This window comes from Pterocles gutturalis, unplaced genomic scaffold (assembly GCF_000699245.1).
Source record: "Pterocles gutturalis isolate BGI_N339 unplaced genomic scaffold, ASM69924v1 scaffold5227, whole genome shotgun sequence".
Classification (NCBI taxonomy): domain Eukaryota; kingdom Metazoa; phylum Chordata; class Aves; order Pterocliformes; family Pteroclidae; genus Pterocles; species Pterocles gutturalis.
Genome location: NW_010110061.1, coordinates 41,939 through 60,537, shown reverse-complemented (window position 1 = coordinate 60,537; position 18,599 = coordinate 41,939). Strand labels below are relative to the sequence as shown.

Below are 18,599 nucleotides of genomic sequence, written 5' to 3'. Positions count from 1 at the left end.
GCTCTTACAATTTCACTTCTATTTCTTTGATTATATTTTCTGTTTGCTCTATTTTAATCCCATTCCTCTCTTGATGACTTTTGTTCTGTTTGGCAGATTTTTTTTTTCCCTTCACCCTTCAAGAATGCTGAATCCACCAATGAGGAATGATTTGTATACACTGTCATTTCTATTTGCTATTTTACTTTGGTTTGGTTTTTGGGGTTTTTTGTGGTGGTTTTTTTTTTGTTTTCTTCATTGAGACAAGGCAGGCAGTGTGCTGTGCTAGATATCAGTACAGTGCACCTCAGGTACACTGAAAGCATTTGACTTCACCTTATATAATTTCTAGAATGTACTTTCTTTCTCTTCGCAGCAAGCCAGGACAGGAATTTGGCTAGATTTTGCCACATTTCTGAAGCACTATATAGCTAAGTGCTTCCAGAACAGCTGATGCTGTTGTTGCAATGTTCAGCAGCCTGCTGAAAGTGTGAGATATGAAGCAGATTATCTAACACCCAAATACTGGCTTGTGTGAGACTTTAGATAAGGATATGATTTAAATGTGTGTATCCAATCTGTAGAAAGTGGTGGCACTGCAAAAAATGAAATTATAGGTTGCATTGTAGGTGAGTTCTATGGTGCAATCACTTCAGATGAGTTTGAAGTGCAGTTTCCTATATTTGCTTCTGTATTCCTATTTTTCTGCTCCTTACTATTTCTTAGATAAATAAGGATTAACTTTTCTGTGCCTTATTGCTTACCCTAGTCATTTCCTGAATTTCAAAAATGTCATTGAATATGTCTTTGTTAAAAATAATAATAAGCTATTAAGCTAGCTTATTCAACATGCTCAAGTCAAAAGATATGTACAATCATTAAACTGCAGTGAATGAAAGGATTTTGTAAGGAGGCAGCTTTTCAATTTGAATTTGTTGAACTCTACAAAATAAGCCAAGTTTGAAGAAAAAATATATATTTAATGACTTTGAAGTTATAAAATCTGAAAGGCTTTTTGATGAATGTGGAGGATTATTTTCTCTGCTCTGTTTACAGCCTAGACTATTAGGACAAAGATTGACTGTAAATTTTAACATAAAATTTTCTGAGGCCTGGCCTCTAATTCTGCTTCACAGGGAGGTGTGGGAAAGAGGATAAGAAATTCTAAGACTAATTCTGGGTTTGATTTAAATGCTGATTTATTTAATCTTACTATATCTCTGTTTCTATAAAAATCCTGCCTTGCAATGACTGTGAAATTTCCCAATATTTGTAACACATTTTAGAAAACTAGTGTCCAGATTCAGGTCAGAATGTGTCCCACACATTTTCAGGTTCTTGTTAGTCCTGATGGGCAACATAATAGCAGTGACTGGGAAGCATCTCTATCCCTGCATGCTGTTTCTCGCACCAGAGGAGCAATTTAAAAAATAAACTAATTTTATCTACTGACAGGTCATTGATTAAACCAGGAAATGAGTCAGGATGTTCAGAGAACCACCTGAGCTTCTAGGTGCAGTGGAACATTTTCCCTCTTGTCACTGAGCAGCATTCCTTCCAGCTGTAGCCTCACATGCATGGGGCCGGTGCTCTCCACCTCAGAGACCGCAGCAGTGGAAGTGCTTTGCTCCATGCATAATTTTGTGTCTTGCTTAGATAAATGGAAAATGTGATTATGGTTTATTTTGATGAATTTGGACATAGGAATGCAGGATGCCAACTTCAGTGAGACCTGCCCTAGAACGTTAATCTAGCCGAATGATGTTTCATTGGAATGACTGCTGCTGCCAAGTAGTTCAATGGCATTTAACTGGTTAAAGAGATGTGAAACTATGGGCCATCAGTCTTCAAATACATGTCTTTACAGAAAGATTATCACTTAGATTAACACTCTTCTTGGATATTTATGAGATCTTGCCGAAATCTTAGAGGTCCTCACATTTTAATGCATTTGCAAGGCTGGGTGTTGAATGAGTGAAGAAAAATGTAGTATACGTGGTAGATAATCCTCCTGATATCTCCAGATTGCTACTCTGTGCAGAAAAAAACATATTTTGCCAAATGAGCTGCCCCCTATCTCTCTGCCTGACTGAACTCTCATTCTTTTGTCATCCAGGAGTTAGGAAAATGTTTCTGTGATTTCACTGAATTTCCCTTGGAACATTATCAAGTTAAAGTGAATACAGCTGCTTTGTCTGAATATTTTTAATTTATAATGCTTACATATTTAATAGCTATTAAATATGAATATCTAGGTGACTGGAATAACTTTATTTGGGATGTAGGTTCTTTCATTAGACAAGTCTAACGACTGCAGTAGTAACTACATTTACTAAAGATGCAAGTCAAGAGATTGTTAAAAGTGTGTCCAAATGAACATTAAATATTAAGCTTTCTTCTGTTTGCTTCATAAAGTACAGTGTTTATTGTGACAATACTTCATTGCTTTTCTGTTTTTAGGGATGTGTTTAATGTTTCAGCACTATTGTACACTTAAGATACTTCAAGAAGGTACAACTACTTAAAAAGCAGTATTTGACTACAAATCAGGCAAATTAAAATATCAGTTATTATCTCTCAACAGATTTTACCTGATTAGTGGTGGAGTTCCTTTTATTATATGTGGGATTACAGCAGCAACCAATATCAATAATTACGGGATTGAAGGCAATGCACCATAGTAAGTATAAACTATTATCATAAAACTTCTAAGGAAAACATACTCTTTTTCTTATGTCGATAAATGTAACTGACTTTATAAAGGGTACAGACATGCCATTTGGGATGACATTTATTATGAAATTTTATTAAATAATAGCTATGAAAGAGCAATGTCTTAATCTGGGGCTTCCTGCTTCACCTCTTCCAACTTGACTCCATTATGGTCAATAGAATCACTTTTCAAGTACAGAATTGCTCATCATTTACATCTGAATAAGTGAAAGGATATTAAAAATACCTAATGGATAGCATACTTAATGGAGCTACTAATCAATTAAGTACTTTCAATTCATTATCTACCTTGAATTGATATCCTTCAGGTGACTTATTTAGAGTCATTTACAAATAATTATGTGAAAAAAGGACAAGTAAAAATCCCTCTTCCCCTTCCTCCACCCCCAGCCCTCCCTTAAAAAAACAATTATTTCGGATTTTCACCATCTGGAAATGTTCCAGTCACAATGTCTTGCAGTCCTGATATAACCCTCTAGTGTACTAGTGTGTTAGTGTTCAGTACACCTCCACAAGCTGTCCAGGCATCATATTGTTATTAATTCTTGGCATGAAACATGAGATATCAATAAAGTACAATAAGTCTTTCCATGAAAGTGTAGCAGAAAATGAATCAGACTGCAAAGTTAAATACATCCTGTGTAAATGATCAGCATGGCAATGGCTGGAACACTAATGGAGATACTAGTACTCTGACAGCACTAGTACTCTGGAGGACATCACTCTTAGTTACTGCTTTGAGATCTATGTAATATGTTTGAAACTTGTTATGTGGAAACAAAGGAAAATGGTTTGTAAGAAAGCATTTGCCTCCTTAAAGGCATTTTTATAGGTAATTGAAATTTAAATTCTGGTAATATATTAGTACTGGGTAACTGTGTGCTCTGCCTAGGGCCCAACTAATATTCATATATTTATTCAAACATCCAATTAGACAATAATTTAAAATCCACAGTGTACTAAAAGACTCAATTATTGACATTCATAAATGTGAGACATTTTTCATTTTGGCACAGTTACAGAGGTTATACTTTTTTAATCATGTTAATCATAGCCAATCAATAACAAGGCGCAGATGAGGGATGGTTATAAGACTGAGTAAAAAGACAGCTTCTAATTCAACAACAGCATAGTGAGTTATATGCTTTATTCATTTTTAATAGTATTAGTACAGTAAATGTAGATGCACAAACTTGAACTTTTTTTAATGGAACTGATTTTTCAAGTGATCCACGATGAGCTTCCACTTGAAATAAGAGCATCCCAAGAGACTGTTCCACTGGGGAGCACGCCATTCTCTGCTTTGCATCAAATATGCAGCATTCAAATGCATTTAAATTATTCGTGTAGCTTTGTGCTCTCTGCTTATCCAATTAAATATAGGTGGTAACTTACCTATCTTTTCACAGATATCTTTCAGGGAATCTTCTCATGCACATGTCAGCAAGCAAAATATATACTCCTTGGAGTGTCTCTAAGTTCATTAATAAATGTGTGTATGTTTTTGTTTAAGGTTCAGATTTTTAAAAATTTAAAGTATTTATTTTGCATTTTCTTGTGATACACCTAGTGGGACTGCCTCATTTTATCTGAGAAGTTCTCAGCCTGGGAAAAAAAAAATCATCCTGCCCTTTTTAGAGTAAGTGGTATATGATTCCTGGCTTGACAAGAATGTGATATCAGAAGGCTCCTTGCTGTATCGGAGGGACTGCAACCAATCACACACACCTAAATAAGTGTGAAGTGTCACACAGTGTCAGTTTTAGAGCTGGAATGGATCATGACAGATCACCTGGTCTGTCTTTCTGACCTAGTGGGAAATTAGCTATATCCAAACCATTCCTGACAGTTATTTATCTGAGGTCCTTTAAATGCTCTGATAATGGATAGATGACACTTCATTGCAGCAGCTTATTATCCTAATTGTCCTAACAACTTGGAAACTTTTGGAAAATCTAATTTAAATTTCTTGTTGCAGTTTAAGCCCATTACTTCTTGTCCAACAAGTCCAACTTCTTGTCCTAGTTTCCTCTTTCCAGAAATCCATGCAATATTTAGAGTATAAGAACCTAATAACAGCTGTACTAGCTTATACCACCAGCTCAGTTCCCTGTCTGTAACCATGGCTAAAAGCAGATCATAGAGAAGAGTAAAAACTAGGTAAATATTCCTTCTTCCCCTGACCCAAATTCTCCCAGTTTCCATCTGGGATTTCATTAGCCAGAAGTGTTTTTTTCCCCATTTATTTGATCAGATCATTCATCCTCAGGACAGTCCAGTTAAATTGTTACTAAATTATGCAGCTGACTGGGGCTTATTCAGCTCATACTGGCCTGTGAACTACTTTAAGCTGCTCTAAAACAGTTATGGCTATATTATTTAAAGGCTAAAAAATAATGATCTGTGCTACAATAATATTATGCTACCAGTGTATCACAAAGAGACCATCAATTTCCTTAATTTTTCTGAGGACATTCAAATTGATGTAAATTAACTCCCAGGAATTTCAGAAATGGCAGAGAATTCATAAATGGTTGAGAATTCAGAAATGGCAAATATCTTTTGGGCTCGCTCATTGCAGAAAGCAGTGACTGTTCAACTGGAAGTCTTTTTTCAGCCTCTCTTATTACTCAGGCTGTTCTCTGCTTTGGCAACAAGAAAATTCTGTAAGAACAATCTTCAGGCTTAAGAGTTTGTTTCAATGATCATTGATACAAACCACTGAAATCTGTACATTTCTGTTGCTCACACAGATTGTATAAACTATGCATCATTTGCTTTTTAATCAAAGTATTTGTGCTGACATTTTTAATAGTAGAAAAAAGGCTGACATAAATGGTCTCATACTTCACTGCAATTCTAGATTCTAAACTGACCTACATTTCTTGGAAATTTTCAGCTTTAATATCCTGTAAATTATACTAGACATTTTATTCTATTAAAAAATATGAAAGTGATGTCTCAGCTTAATTGATATTAAAGACACACTCCCTTTCTCCACAACGAACATATCTGAACTTCGGAACTGTTGGGTCATACAAGTTAATCAGAAAGCCCAGTTTCACATCAGTCCGTTGTCCATCACATCTAATGTGTGCTATAAAATGTTCTTGACTCTCTCTTCTTGTTGTTTTCAGTTGCTGGATGGCATGGGAGCCTAGTCTTGGTGCTTTTTATGGGCCAGTAGCATTCATTGTCCTAGTCACCTGTGTTTACTTTCTCTGCACGTATGTGCAATTGAAGCGTCATCCTGAACGCAAGTATGAGTTAAAGGAAAAGACAGAAGATCCACAGAGAATACCAAGTACTGAGGTGGGCCATGGTCATATTGCAGACTCTGTGTCCATTCCCCAGGCAACCTGCTCCATGATTTCTTCTTCCCTATTGGAAAATGAGCATTCGTTTAAGGCTCAGCTTCGAGCCGCAGCATTCACTTTGTTCCTGTTTACTGCCACCTGGACCTTTGGAGCACTTGCAGTATCTCAAGGTCATTTCTTGGATATGATATTTAGCTGTCTTTATGGAGCCTTCTGTGTGACCTTGGGGCTTTTCATCCTGATCCATCACTGTGCAAAGCGAGATGATGTGTGGCACTGCTGGTGGTCCTGTTGCCCATCTAGAAGAAACACCTATTCTGTCCAAGTTAATGTGCGCCCAAAGGTTAATGTCAATGGTGATGCTCAGGTTCATGCACCTTGTCTTCAGGAATCACCATGTCCCAACAAACAAGCTGTGTTTAATCATCCAGCAGCTAGCCACTGCAAACTTACTAATCTGCAAGCAGTTCAAAATCATGTTAACTGCCTTTCACCTGTGACACCATGTTGTGCAAAAATGCACTGTGATCAGCTACTTGATGATGAAGCTCACATTCACGTCCACAACGAAGGAACATTCAGACCCAACATGCACATTCATAGATGTCTGAAAAGCAGAACTAAGCCACGTTATTTCAGTCGGCATAGGTCTGCGGGTGAAAGAGAATACGCCTATCACATTCCTTCAAGTATCGATGGCAGCATCCACAGCTCACATACAGACAGTCCCCACAGTACACATGACAGCCAGTCAGGTCACAGACGGGCCTGCTGCTCAAAAAGCGATCCATATCCTACTGTCAACCAGCCTGAAAGTAGCGACGCAAGTACTGTAATATATAGTTGTGCTAAAATGCCAGAAAGTGACACTGTGCACCATCCAGCTCATTTTGAAATGCACCCACGGACACAGTCATTGCCATTTAATACGACAAATCACAATGGAATTCTCAAGGGAAACGTGCATGAAGCCATGATATACAGCTCAGATAGTACAGGAAATATCAAAACTGGCCCTTGGAAAAATGAAACTACTGTGTAGTTCATGGGCCATCATAATGTGTTTTATTCCCTAAACCATCGTAATCTTTGTTTTTATTCCAAACTAAATAAGATGACATATTTGTGTAGCTCATCAGTAAATTGTACAGCTTTTCCATCTTTATTTCAATTTTCTTAATAAGAGTCTAAAGGAGATAGTGAGAGTTTTAAAGTGAAGTTATTTTTAAAAGAAAGTTATAAAATTATTCTGAAAGATAATTAGAAAACGAAGTCTAGGCAATTGAATAAGAGGCAATATCCTTTTGTTACAGAGAACATTTCTTCAGAAAGACATCCTTTTCATTCATTGTTTTCACTTTCGTTCTGTATTAACTTTAGATACTTTTAATAAACATATCAGCATCTTAAACTTTTACTTATTTATTTTTGTAGCAAAATGTTATTACTGTGCCATGGATTTTAATGAGAAGTGACTATGGTAGAAATGATAAGCAGGATTTTATAAAATTACAGCTTTTTAGATCTACAAAAGTGATACTGCCTCTAAAGATCTCCTGTAGCATATGGCCTGTAAAGTTGTGTAATGTACAGTCTCTGTTCTGTCCTTTTTCTTGTTGGAGAGAAGTGCTAGGTAATGTCTCTGTTACATCTATGGTGCTGTATTGGTTGTATTTTGCATGCCATACGTCAGGATATACCATTTGCTGTTTTCTAGTGTTACATGTGTTAAAAAAAGAACAAAAAAAAAAGTGTTGTACAAGGCTGTGAAAATCCCTATTGATATTAATCTATAACATTATAAATCTACAGAAGAAAATCACTCTGCACTAGTTTAAGTGGCACAATCCTTTGTATAAGGTTATATGATAGCTTTGATAAGGGTCCACTCTAATGTCTTTACAGAGCATGCACTACTCATTGTATGTGACACTGTGCGGTGTAATAGCAGTTGTCTCAACAAGTTTTAACACTTCTTTGTAAAGTATGCCTTTTGAACAAATCTGTAAGCTGTTTCACGATAACCTTTCCACATCTGTTAAGGTAGAGCAGTTCTATCATTAACTCTTTGAGGACTACAGTTATTTTCTTAAAATAGCTTATTCTAGTTCAGAGACACTGTATATATGATACTGTCTATTTAGTTACATGATCAATGTAGTCTAGAGTTGTCAGGAAAGAGCAAGCTCAGTCATTTTCCAAAAACATACCTTCTTTGAGTCCATCTATAATTTTCACCACTTGCTTTCTGAAAACCCATTTCCTCCCCTAGCAAATTTCAGATTGTCTTCATCCCTTAATGCAAATTTGACCTTCAGAGAAGTTCTTTATGTTCATGATTTCTGCTGAATTGTAGGGCATTCCAGGGCCAGTACCATTTTCTATTAACAAGGCTCTTGGCAAGAAATTTTTTCATGTTTCATGAACATCTGGACACAAAGCATCAACTCACAGTACAGAACTACACCACAATTATCCTGTATGAAATGAAACCACTTTTTTCAAATAGGAAGGGTGCAGAATAATAATGAGTCACAGAAAGTGAATAGGAGCATAGAGCTGAGAGAAAAATGTCCACAGTGGAAAGTGAGCAGTGCATCCATAAATAACAGAAAAAGCACAATTTTCTATGGCAACATGAGAAAGTTTGCTGTTATGTCTTTAACACAAGCTATGTGATTGCTACATTGCTGCAGAGAGGAAATAGAAAATTCCCTTAAGAGATCATCAGTCTGCGATTCTCTGTGTATATGTTGCAGAAATCTTCACATACTTCAGACCATTATTTTTCTTGTAGTAGCAGTTTATTAGTCTCTACCTTTTTTTTAATATGTAGGAATACATAGTGTACATAAAGATGACAATTATAATTGTTAGAATGTTATAAAAACATGTAAGTCAGATGAATGTGTTCTGCAGTGTTGCAGGTGGGGATTAGTACTCAAAGGGTTAATGCTCAGTATCTGAGTGCAAGAAACCTTGTTTTTCTGTATTTTTGTAAATTTGAAATATATATTGTAAACTCCAGCAGTGCAATGTATCCATCTCAGATTGTGTATTTTTGAAAGGTGAGCAGGAAGAATGCACTAGATGGTTATTGAGTTTTAAGCCAGTACACGACAGTTTCATGACTGCTTCTTTAGCTAATACAAAAAAAAGAAACACATGAGCTTTATTATGCATATGCTGTGTATGCTTGAACTGTCTCTAACCTAAAATACAGTATTTTTCTTTGTTTGCATAATGAAATATTTTCTGTTTAATAATTATTTTCTTTTAATATTACTTTTTACTCATTCCACATAGACAGTGAGCCCTAAACAAGCATAGACATAATGTGAAATATCACTTCTCTGTATCCCAGCACTATGTATATGTATATTCTGTAATAGCAAAATCCTAGGAGGTCTGTAGACCATTATGCAAAATATTCCAAACACACAGCCAAGTGAAATACTCACTCTGCAAGAACCCACTCAGTGAGCTTCTTTATTCAGCTTGTGTTTTAATCACCTTTGTTATTGTGTCTGAGGCTAGTTCCATCTTCATAATGGCTTACAAAGAAGTAAATAGGTGCTGCTTTCCACAGAATATCTTACGTGATAAAACTCTCTGGAATTTAAACATAAAATATTAAAACACTTTTCTTATTGTGTTAACAATTAATTTAGTGAATATTCCTGGGCTAATTTGGAAGAGATGTGTTATGCAAAAATCTGTTTGCATATTATTTTTTCAGAAAATATACAGTATAACTACAGAGTAGGAGAACATGATATTAAATAAATATAAAAATGTTTTGTAATATCAAATTTGACCAAAATGCTTTTTGTGCTTTTGACTTTTTTTTTTTCCTTAAGATAAATGAGATAATTTCAATGCTTTGGGAGTCTGGCTTTGTTTTATTGTGGGGGCTTGGTCAATTATAGTCAGTGAACCATTACTACTTTACCTGATTTTCTTTCCTATAAAATAAAGTCAATGAAATAACTGGAGTATAAGAGATAAATTGTCCTAGTAAATTCCTCATGGACATACACATGTAACATGCTTCAAAGTCTGTAACGTGCTTCAAAGTCAGCATTAGTTTTGGAGATTCATTGACGACATAAAAATGACTGAACAGATTTTTACTGTTCACTTTCTGTCTGAGATCAAGCAAGAGAAATTTCATTCAAAAAAAGATAATTTTTGGAGAATGATGCAATCAATAGAAATCTGGAGGATTGTTATTACAGTACTACCAGAATGAAAACACTCTCTGATGCTGTAGTATTCTTCTCCCCATATAGAAATTCCGCTTTTCATGAGCAAATTTCAGATCATCTAAGTGACTCCATTTTAAGTCACATAGACTGTTCACAAGACTTCCTACCCAGCCTTATATAAAGAATTTTGGTATTAAAATCATATGGTTTTGCACATTATGCCTGATCATATGTGTTGCTGCCAAGAAGTCTGGTGGCTGTGTCTGTGCTAATATGACTGAGCAGTCACTGTCAGTGGCCATGAACACATGTTCTCCTTACCCCACAGCTGCCTGCCAGCATCCTTATCCAGATGTTATCCCACCAAGGGAGCCTTCAGTGCCGCTCTAAAGCATTCTTGCTGTCTAAACCAAAAGCAAAGTCTGTGCTTAAAGCAAAGTCAAGGTCACCTTTGATAGACAACACAGGCAACGGGGCAACCTCCACCTGAACACCAAGGGTGGAAGGCATATAAGCCTGATGGAAATGGCTTGAAGCAGTAAAACTCCTCCTCCTTCCAGCTCTCTGCCTAAAGTACCTGCATAGTAGGTCTGCTGCCTACAGACATCTGCCAAATCCAGACAAAATTATTCAGTTTACCTAAAATTCCTGGCTAGCTGAAATGAGAGTGAAACAGCACCGTGGAGTTAATGATCAGAGAAGCCCGAGTTGGAATAAACCTTTCTGGATGCTCTATCACAAAGCTGCTTCAGATTTATCATGTGTGGGGACATAGGTCTGAGCATCCTGGATGCCATGAAGATCTGAAATTGCTCTTGTGTACACGCTACTAAGGCTTACAAAGCAGACTGTGAGTCCACAAATTTGGAGGTAGCTTCCTCTGTAAATGATATTTACATTTTTACAATGAAGAGATTGTCTGACACAGGACACTTGAACACTTGACTATTTGGAAAAAAAAAAAAAAACAAAAAAAAAAACTGTCATCAGGATCAGGCCACTAGCCTTTTTAAGATAGAATCCTCTTTGCATGGACACACAAAAAAGGAAGGTGGGTATGGTTGTCTGTAAAGGAGACCACCTGTATTCTCACTGAGTTCTTGTTGCCTATGACAAGAAATGTCATCCCTATGAAGATGTTAGCAACTCAGCAGCTTCCTTACCAGAACATAAATTCAAGTTCCTGTACCAGCATCCTCTAGTTCAGAAAGAAGCTCTAGGAAGCAGATGGATTAATCAGGATTCATCAGCTGGGTTTAAAGGCTGGCTGGCTGACTTCAGTCGAGCAATTTCAGTAGTAACTTGGTGCTCTAGGCAGCTTTTACTAGCTTAGGTAACTCCACAGAGAAGGGAACTTTTGGTTTGGTTGTTTGTTTTCTTTTGCTGTGCCCAGGTGACCATTTTTTAATTAGCAATTGAATTGCTAGGAAGACAGCTTATTTTACAAATTATCCTGGCTCTGTAGTCATGGCTTTTTGTTCCCTGTTACTAGGTCTGTGAAGGTGCAAGTAAATTCCTGTTTCTTTATACTACCAGCCTGAGTTTTTCAGAAGCAAACAAAGAAGCACCAGTGAATGGAGGATGGTATTATAGGGCTCACTTCTTTGTAAGGAGTGTTGAAATTTGGTTTGCAAGGTTTAGAACAGTTCAACCTCAGACAAATATCTAGCCTTAAGGTTATGCAGCTGGCCGTGCCCGAGAGTTAAGAGGTTTTTTTGTAAACAGGGTGTCTGTATACCCCATAGGTGTTACTGTCTCTTTACAGTTTGATCTGCTTGAAATTCTGTAGTGCCTTGCAATATGAACAACAACATGACTGACTTCCCATCAGCCTGTCACTCTGCTCCAGCTGTTCCCCTTAACCTGCAGCACACTGTTGAGGGAGATTGTCCAGAACAGTCAGTGTTTTTGTTCATTCCTTTATGTGTTTCCCAGGTACTCAATAACACCTGAGGAAGGCAGCAGAAGGAGCTTATTTTGGGGTTAGGGGGAAGCTCTGGCAGAAGAGTAAGTGATAAAACCTGATTGGGTTTACACATTATTCATATTCTCACAGTACTTTCTTTTGTTAGCCCATTTGTTATTGAGCTGTAAGCAGTAACAGTCACTTATTCCCTGATTCTTTCCATTGTAGGACCTTGTTCTCTACTAATTAGAACATAGCTGAAAGTTAACCATTTAGCTTGATTTATACCCTCAGCAGCTACTGCCCTCAGAGGGATGATTTTAAAGAGTTCAGCTAGAACAGCTGCAATGTTATCAGCAAAGAGGCTGAAGGAAAGTATGTTTGTTCACAATAACACCTTTCAGTGATTTTTTTTATTAGTTCTGTCTTTGAGGTCCAGTATTTGAAAACTTGGGGAAGGATGGCTATTATAAGAAGAGATAAGGGCACTTTTTGCTGTTTAGAAAGTAAGCAGTTCATACAGATGCCAGTTTTAGTTTTATTAGTTTTAGACACTAATAATATCCAAATACACTACTGTGAAAAGTCTCCCTTCTTCTTATGATGTGTATGCTTTGACTGGGACTACACTCACTGATCTTGTGCTGCTGCACGATACAGGGGCTCTAAAGGACCTGCCCTATAAATGACCGACTTCAGCTTCCCTCAGCTAGGGTTAGGATGGAAAGCAAGAAGCCTTAATTCTCATGGTCAGTGACAAACTCTCCAGTCCCCCTGCCCCTCAACACCACAATGGAATGGAGGAGGGAACTACCTGATCTGTAGGAGGAAAGACAAATACTGGGCTAGAGGAAACTATAAAAGAAGAGATTGAGCTTCTAGCAGTGGATCAAGTTGAATGGAGCAAGCTGACCAGAAGGAGAGAGGCTGGTATGAGTACAAAGCTGCTTTTGTTGAAGGATTGTGAAATTGTAAAGAGGGACTTGGAGGCTGGGAAGAAACTGGGACCAAATTGGTAATAGGGAAAAGGGAGAGTAGGGTGAAACCATTATGTCCACGGGTGTTTCCAGGTTGGGTATGTAAGCCAAGCTTCGTGATTCCTCTGCAGTTAGTAAATAACTGAAAACCTACCAGCAAAATGGCTATAAGCCTGGTCCTCATAGAAAATGACAGTGCATTAGTGCTGTCAGCTATTCCATTAACATCAGTGTCAGAAACCTGTGTGATGAATCACAGATGCTCAAAGCTGTTGATTAACCAGATATTTCACATGCCACATGACAGAATTTCTGTATTTTTAATGTTCTCTTTCAAAATCCAGGAACCATCACAAAAAAGACAACAGATTTCAAACAGTACTAGTGAAGCTGAAAGTCAAACACACCAAACTGAGGAACTGTTAGAATTAAGGTTGCTTTTGGAACTTTAATTTACAGCTTTGGTCTGTCTTTTGATGTTCCCTTTAACTATTCGAGTGCATGCTCCTTTCTAACACCTTGCTTTTGATGCTGCACATTTAATGTTCTTTAAATGCATGGGTTTGTGCACATGTAGAGTTAAGCCATTCACTTCACTCTAAGCTTTCTTTTTTACCTTTTTCTTGTGTTTTTTTCTCAAACTTTTAAAGAAATCCTTCTCAGAAGAATTTTGAGGTTGAAGCCTTGTAATAACACAGACCCTGGTTTTCTGTGCTTCCCTGTGCTGAGTGCTAGAAATGAAGAAGTGCCTTGAAAGACTTTTCTTTGAAATTCCTCTTATTTGGGGTTCTTTTCTAGAATATTTAAGTAGTTGTATAATTGTTCCAAGTGTTGTTATCACTATGATGACATAGGAGTGTTAGGAGAAGGAGCTGGCTGGAGCTGGGAAGTCCCTGCCCTGGCTCTTTGCAGCTGTCTTTCAGCCTGTAGGAAGCCTGTACCTTAACTATGACAATTCATGTTGACATAGGGGCTGCCTGTAAATCCCATCTTCCCTGTGATGGAGCCTATTCTGGAAAACCTCCTGTGAGGAAGATACCTGGGGCTGCTGAGGAGGGCATCGCACACACAGTCCCTCCAAACTGCAGATGTGCCAGCTTTAGCCAGTGAGGGTGTTGTCTCTGGCACTGCACAATGGCCTCCTCAAGGCAACAGCTGGCTAACCTTACACACCAGGAGAGAGTTTCAATGCAAATGTGAGGTTTAGCCTCTATCATTAGAGAAACGCCATTCTACTGTAAGCTCCAGGAAGGTCTCGTCCCTTCAGAAACTTGCACCTCATTGCTAACACTGAGCCCATCGCCCAAGCCAGATGCTGGAAAGCCCCAGTCCCCTTGACAAGATGGCATGAGACTGTGACCTCAGTATGGAGGGCAAGTTCCTCTCTATCTTGGATAAAACCAACTGAAATTTTCCCTGCGTTCATATATGAGAAAAAAGCAGGGAGGTGAGAGTTAAATGATCAGTTATTCTCTTCTGGGATAGTATGGGGAATAGTTTTAAGTGCTGCAAAGAATCAAAACAAACCCCCAGCCATCCTGAGTTAGTACAGAAGCCTTAATTCTAGCATTATAAGAATGTTGTATTCCACCTGACAGCACAGCACAAGCAACGTGACATACAGTCAAGGGCTATAGTACATTGAAAGTAACTACACTTCACCCACAGTAGCTTTTCTCCTGGGTAAAAATAAGCTGTACACAGTTGTACTGTGGAAATATTTTCTGCATCCTTTAGTACACTGGTGGACTGTTTCAGACTAAGGATCCATTTAGTGTGGACATGCACTTAAAATGTTTTTGTAATATTGAAGTGAAAAGATGGAAAGTCACTTTTTCTGCTTTTAATTACACAAAAAGCTAATCATCAGTATTACACTGAGATAGTATTTTTCTTCAGTATGTAGCTAACGCAGAGCCGGACAGCTGCATAACAGAGCATTGCACCAAGAGCAAAAAGTAACCATGGAAAACGGAAAAAAAATCCTCTTGCTGTCAGTGGTTGAGAACTTTACCTGTAAGGGAATGATTCTAGATTGTACAATCTGCTTCACTAGCCCATTCATCTTCTTAGTGTGTTATTAAGGTTCAACTTGCTTAATAAAATGAGGGAGATCAGAATATGCCAATCAAATTCAGAATGACTTGAACCATCTCTGGTATAAGTGGCTTACATAGCTCATTGTAGATTGATGCGGGGAAACTGCTGATAGAGACAAAACATACAGGATATGATTTCAAAGACCCTGGAGCTGCAGGATGAAAAAATCTTTAGCAGAAGTCCTTTTACTTAGACAAAGTAAGAATAAAATATCTTTTGTAGGATATAAGGAGGTTTGAATTCAAATCACTGAAACGATGAAAGAGACCGACAAAGTGGCATTTTGAACAGCTCAGCACAGGCTTTCCTTCCTTGTGTAACCACTGCTAGATGCAAGGAAATGTTTAATTTATGCGGTCTTTAGTCAAACTTTTTTTACTTTGCAGCAATAAACTGTAGAGTTGAGATTACCAGCAGTTTCCATCTGTTTCTGTGGGTCCTAGTTTGAATGCACAGTGAACAGAAAAGGCATGGCGTACAGTTCAGAACCTAATCTGGAAACTCACAAACTGCAAACCTCATTAAATGGAGGTTTTCTGTCATACCATGGGGTTGCACACCCTGGCACACATCCACAGGGCAAAGGATCCGGAGGAAAAGCGGGTGGAAATGAAGGTGAAATCGGGTATAAAGGAGAGGAGGGTGTTGTGATGGATCATCGAATGAGCACAAGTGCCTGCCTAAATGGTGTGAGCACGAGAGTGACCACAAGCCCTGGATGAGTAAAGAAGTGCATTGAGCAGGACTAAGAGGGTTGCACAGGTGAGCCTGTTCCCGTTGGGATGCTCATTCAGAGGGGATGCCAAAAGATTGGATAATGTTTGAACAGTAGCCTTGAAGATGAGCTGAAAACTGGAAACATGCTTCAAGCTAAAGGCATGTAATGTGTTCAGGTTGTGGAGAAAGTTAAGTGATTTGATCACTGTTCACAGGTACCTATATGGGCAGAAACTACCTTACAGAAGGTTCTGTAATCTAGCAGCAAAGGTATGAAAAGATCTAGTGATTAGGAGCTGAAAGTAGGACTTGCCCTTTAATCCGCAAAAGTAATTAACTTCCTAACAATTCCTTAGTGATATGGTAAGTTGAAATTTTTAACTCAAGAGAACGTATCTTTCAGAAACATATTTCACTTCAAACACGAGTTTTTGACCTTGGTGCTATAAGAACTACAGGGTAAAAATTTTCCAGGCAGTTTACATTATATTTAATGTTCAGTAGAGAGCCTCAGAAAAATCCTACTTTCAGATGGGTATTGTAGAAGCAAGGTAGAATAGAAAGGACAATGTCTCAACCTGCCTATGGAGAACCTAGGACCCAGCACCCCTGATTTTGTCCTTTATGGCTCTGTTCAGTTTAAGTGCCTTTTTAATGTTTATGATTCCAGGTTGTTTATAAACAGTATATATTTGAATGGAAAATCTTTATATTCTGCAACATAATAAAGCTCTTAGTTACTGCTTTAAATTAAAAACTCCCTTGAACTCTGACTAAAACTACAATGGTATTTGCTCAACTATCTAACATACTATCAGTATGTCCTGTAATGGTCCACATTAAATCTTCTTCTTTATCTCCTCTCTAGGACCTAATGGCCAAACTTGGAGCTGCATTTAGAATTTGATGTTTCTAATTGAATTGCTTCCTTGCAAACTTCCTAGGGTGTTGCCTATACTAGAATACATTCTTTATAATCCATTTTTCTGTCTTTCCAGTAAAATTGGTAAAATAATTCAGGATTTCATATTTCCAGTAGTAGAGAAATTGAGGATATTGAAAATTTCTCAAAACCTTATTCCAGCTTCTAAGTCCAAAGTTTCATCTTCCTTATTTGGTATGTTTACTTGAACTTGATGTAAAAGGATTGAGCCTTCAGTCTGTTGGAAACAAAGGCAAAGTAACCATGTGTTAGGAGCCTAACATACTGCTCTGAGACTGGCATTTTTGGGGTAGAGATAGCCCTGATTTTGCACTTTGAGTTTGTACATAGTCCCAGCATTTGTACCTGCGCACAACTTTGCACCTCGAACTGTGATAAAGAGGACGAAAGAGCTCCTGGGCTGTGTTGGGAGATCTTTTTTTATTTTTCTTTCCAGCCTCACGCACAATGGTTCTTCTAATATCCTATTGTTCATTACCTGACTTTGTTTTGTGCACTTGGTCACGTTGCTGTTATTCTACTCACTTTTTCATGTCCTTCTGGAAAGGCAGCAAGGTTTCAGTGCTGACCTCAGCTTACCTGACAGCCCCAGGTCCTGTGCTGACAGGGTAGTGTCATGGCTGTGATCTGAAATGCTCTTTGCTGTCTTTTTATCTCTCCTCCTAGATGTGGATTTATCCAGGGAGATAATTAAGCTGCAGTCCTCCCACCCTCTCCGTTTCTCCTGCCTGCTGCAGCGTGCTGGGTCCTGTGATAGGATCACTCGTGTCCTTTCTCGGGCACATTATGTAACTTCAGTGCCAGGCATCCACAGTGTCCTCTTCTTTATTCTTCCTTTCTGAAAATGCTTCTGTTGTGTATACAGCACGTAGCTCCACTTGGTTTTCTATATTATTTGTTGTGAAACATCCACATATAGAAAGGGTTGTTCTGATTATAAACCTGTGGAAAAGGGATTGGAATGATTTCTGCTCTTTCTCACAGTAATTATTTTATTTGCCTAGTAGCTAATTGTTTATGAGCACCACAGCCAGCTTGGGAATGTCCCCTACTGACGTTCCCCAGAAGCACCAGTGTTGTGCAGATCTACCAGGAACTATCATTTCTCATTTCTCTTTTGAGGCGCTTGCCTGAGTTCTTCATTTTCCACTCCTGTATTGCCCCTAAAGCTTCTTGCTGTTCTTGGTTTTTATTCTCCCTCTCACACTTTGCTCTGTGCGGCTCAGACAGCATCCAGATGGCCTCTTCCTGTGAAGTGAGTCCTTTCTGGAAAGAGCCTCACTGTTGTCGCTCACAAGAGGATGGAGCTGACCTGAAAAGACTGTCCAAAGCAGAGAAGTTATTATTCCTTTCACTGGCACTTAGGAGTTATATAGCTTTAAACTATATATATGTGTAGGGGTGCATGTGTACACATATATCTCCACACATACAAATTATATATATATATACACACACACACACATATAAATGAACTGTGGAGAATATTAGAGAGATATGAGCTTAGTACTTGTTATTGCCTCCCTCTGTTTTGAGCAAGCCACCCGTTTTCAGATTGTCTTTTTATCTGAAATGTTACCAGTATTTGCAATACTTCCTACTGGTTTTTAATGGAACCTACCATTTTCTAAGTGTTACAGGTATTCCAACTCTGCACAAAAGGAAAGAACCATTTAAAAACTCAGAAGCTTTTTCAGTGCCTGTAATTGCTCTTTCACT

General features: G+C 38.0%; 1 protein-coding gene across 1 annotated transcript in view; it reads left to right on the top strand.

Moving 5' to 3' along the window:
- LOC104461556 (probable G-protein coupled receptor 123) overlaps positions 1 to 7,071 on the top strand; it is a 28,704-nt gene extending 21,633 nt beyond the window's left edge. The window contains exons 2-3 of the mRNA XM_010073188.1: positions 2,547 to 2,659; positions 5,850 to 7,071. Of these exons, the coding sequence (XP_010071490.1) occupies positions 2,547 to 2,659; positions 5,850 to 7,071 (1,335 nt within the window). The remainder of the gene's footprint in view (positions 1 to 2,546; positions 2,660 to 5,849) is intronic.
- The last annotated feature ends 11,528 nt before the right edge of the window (positions 7,072 to 18,599 follow it).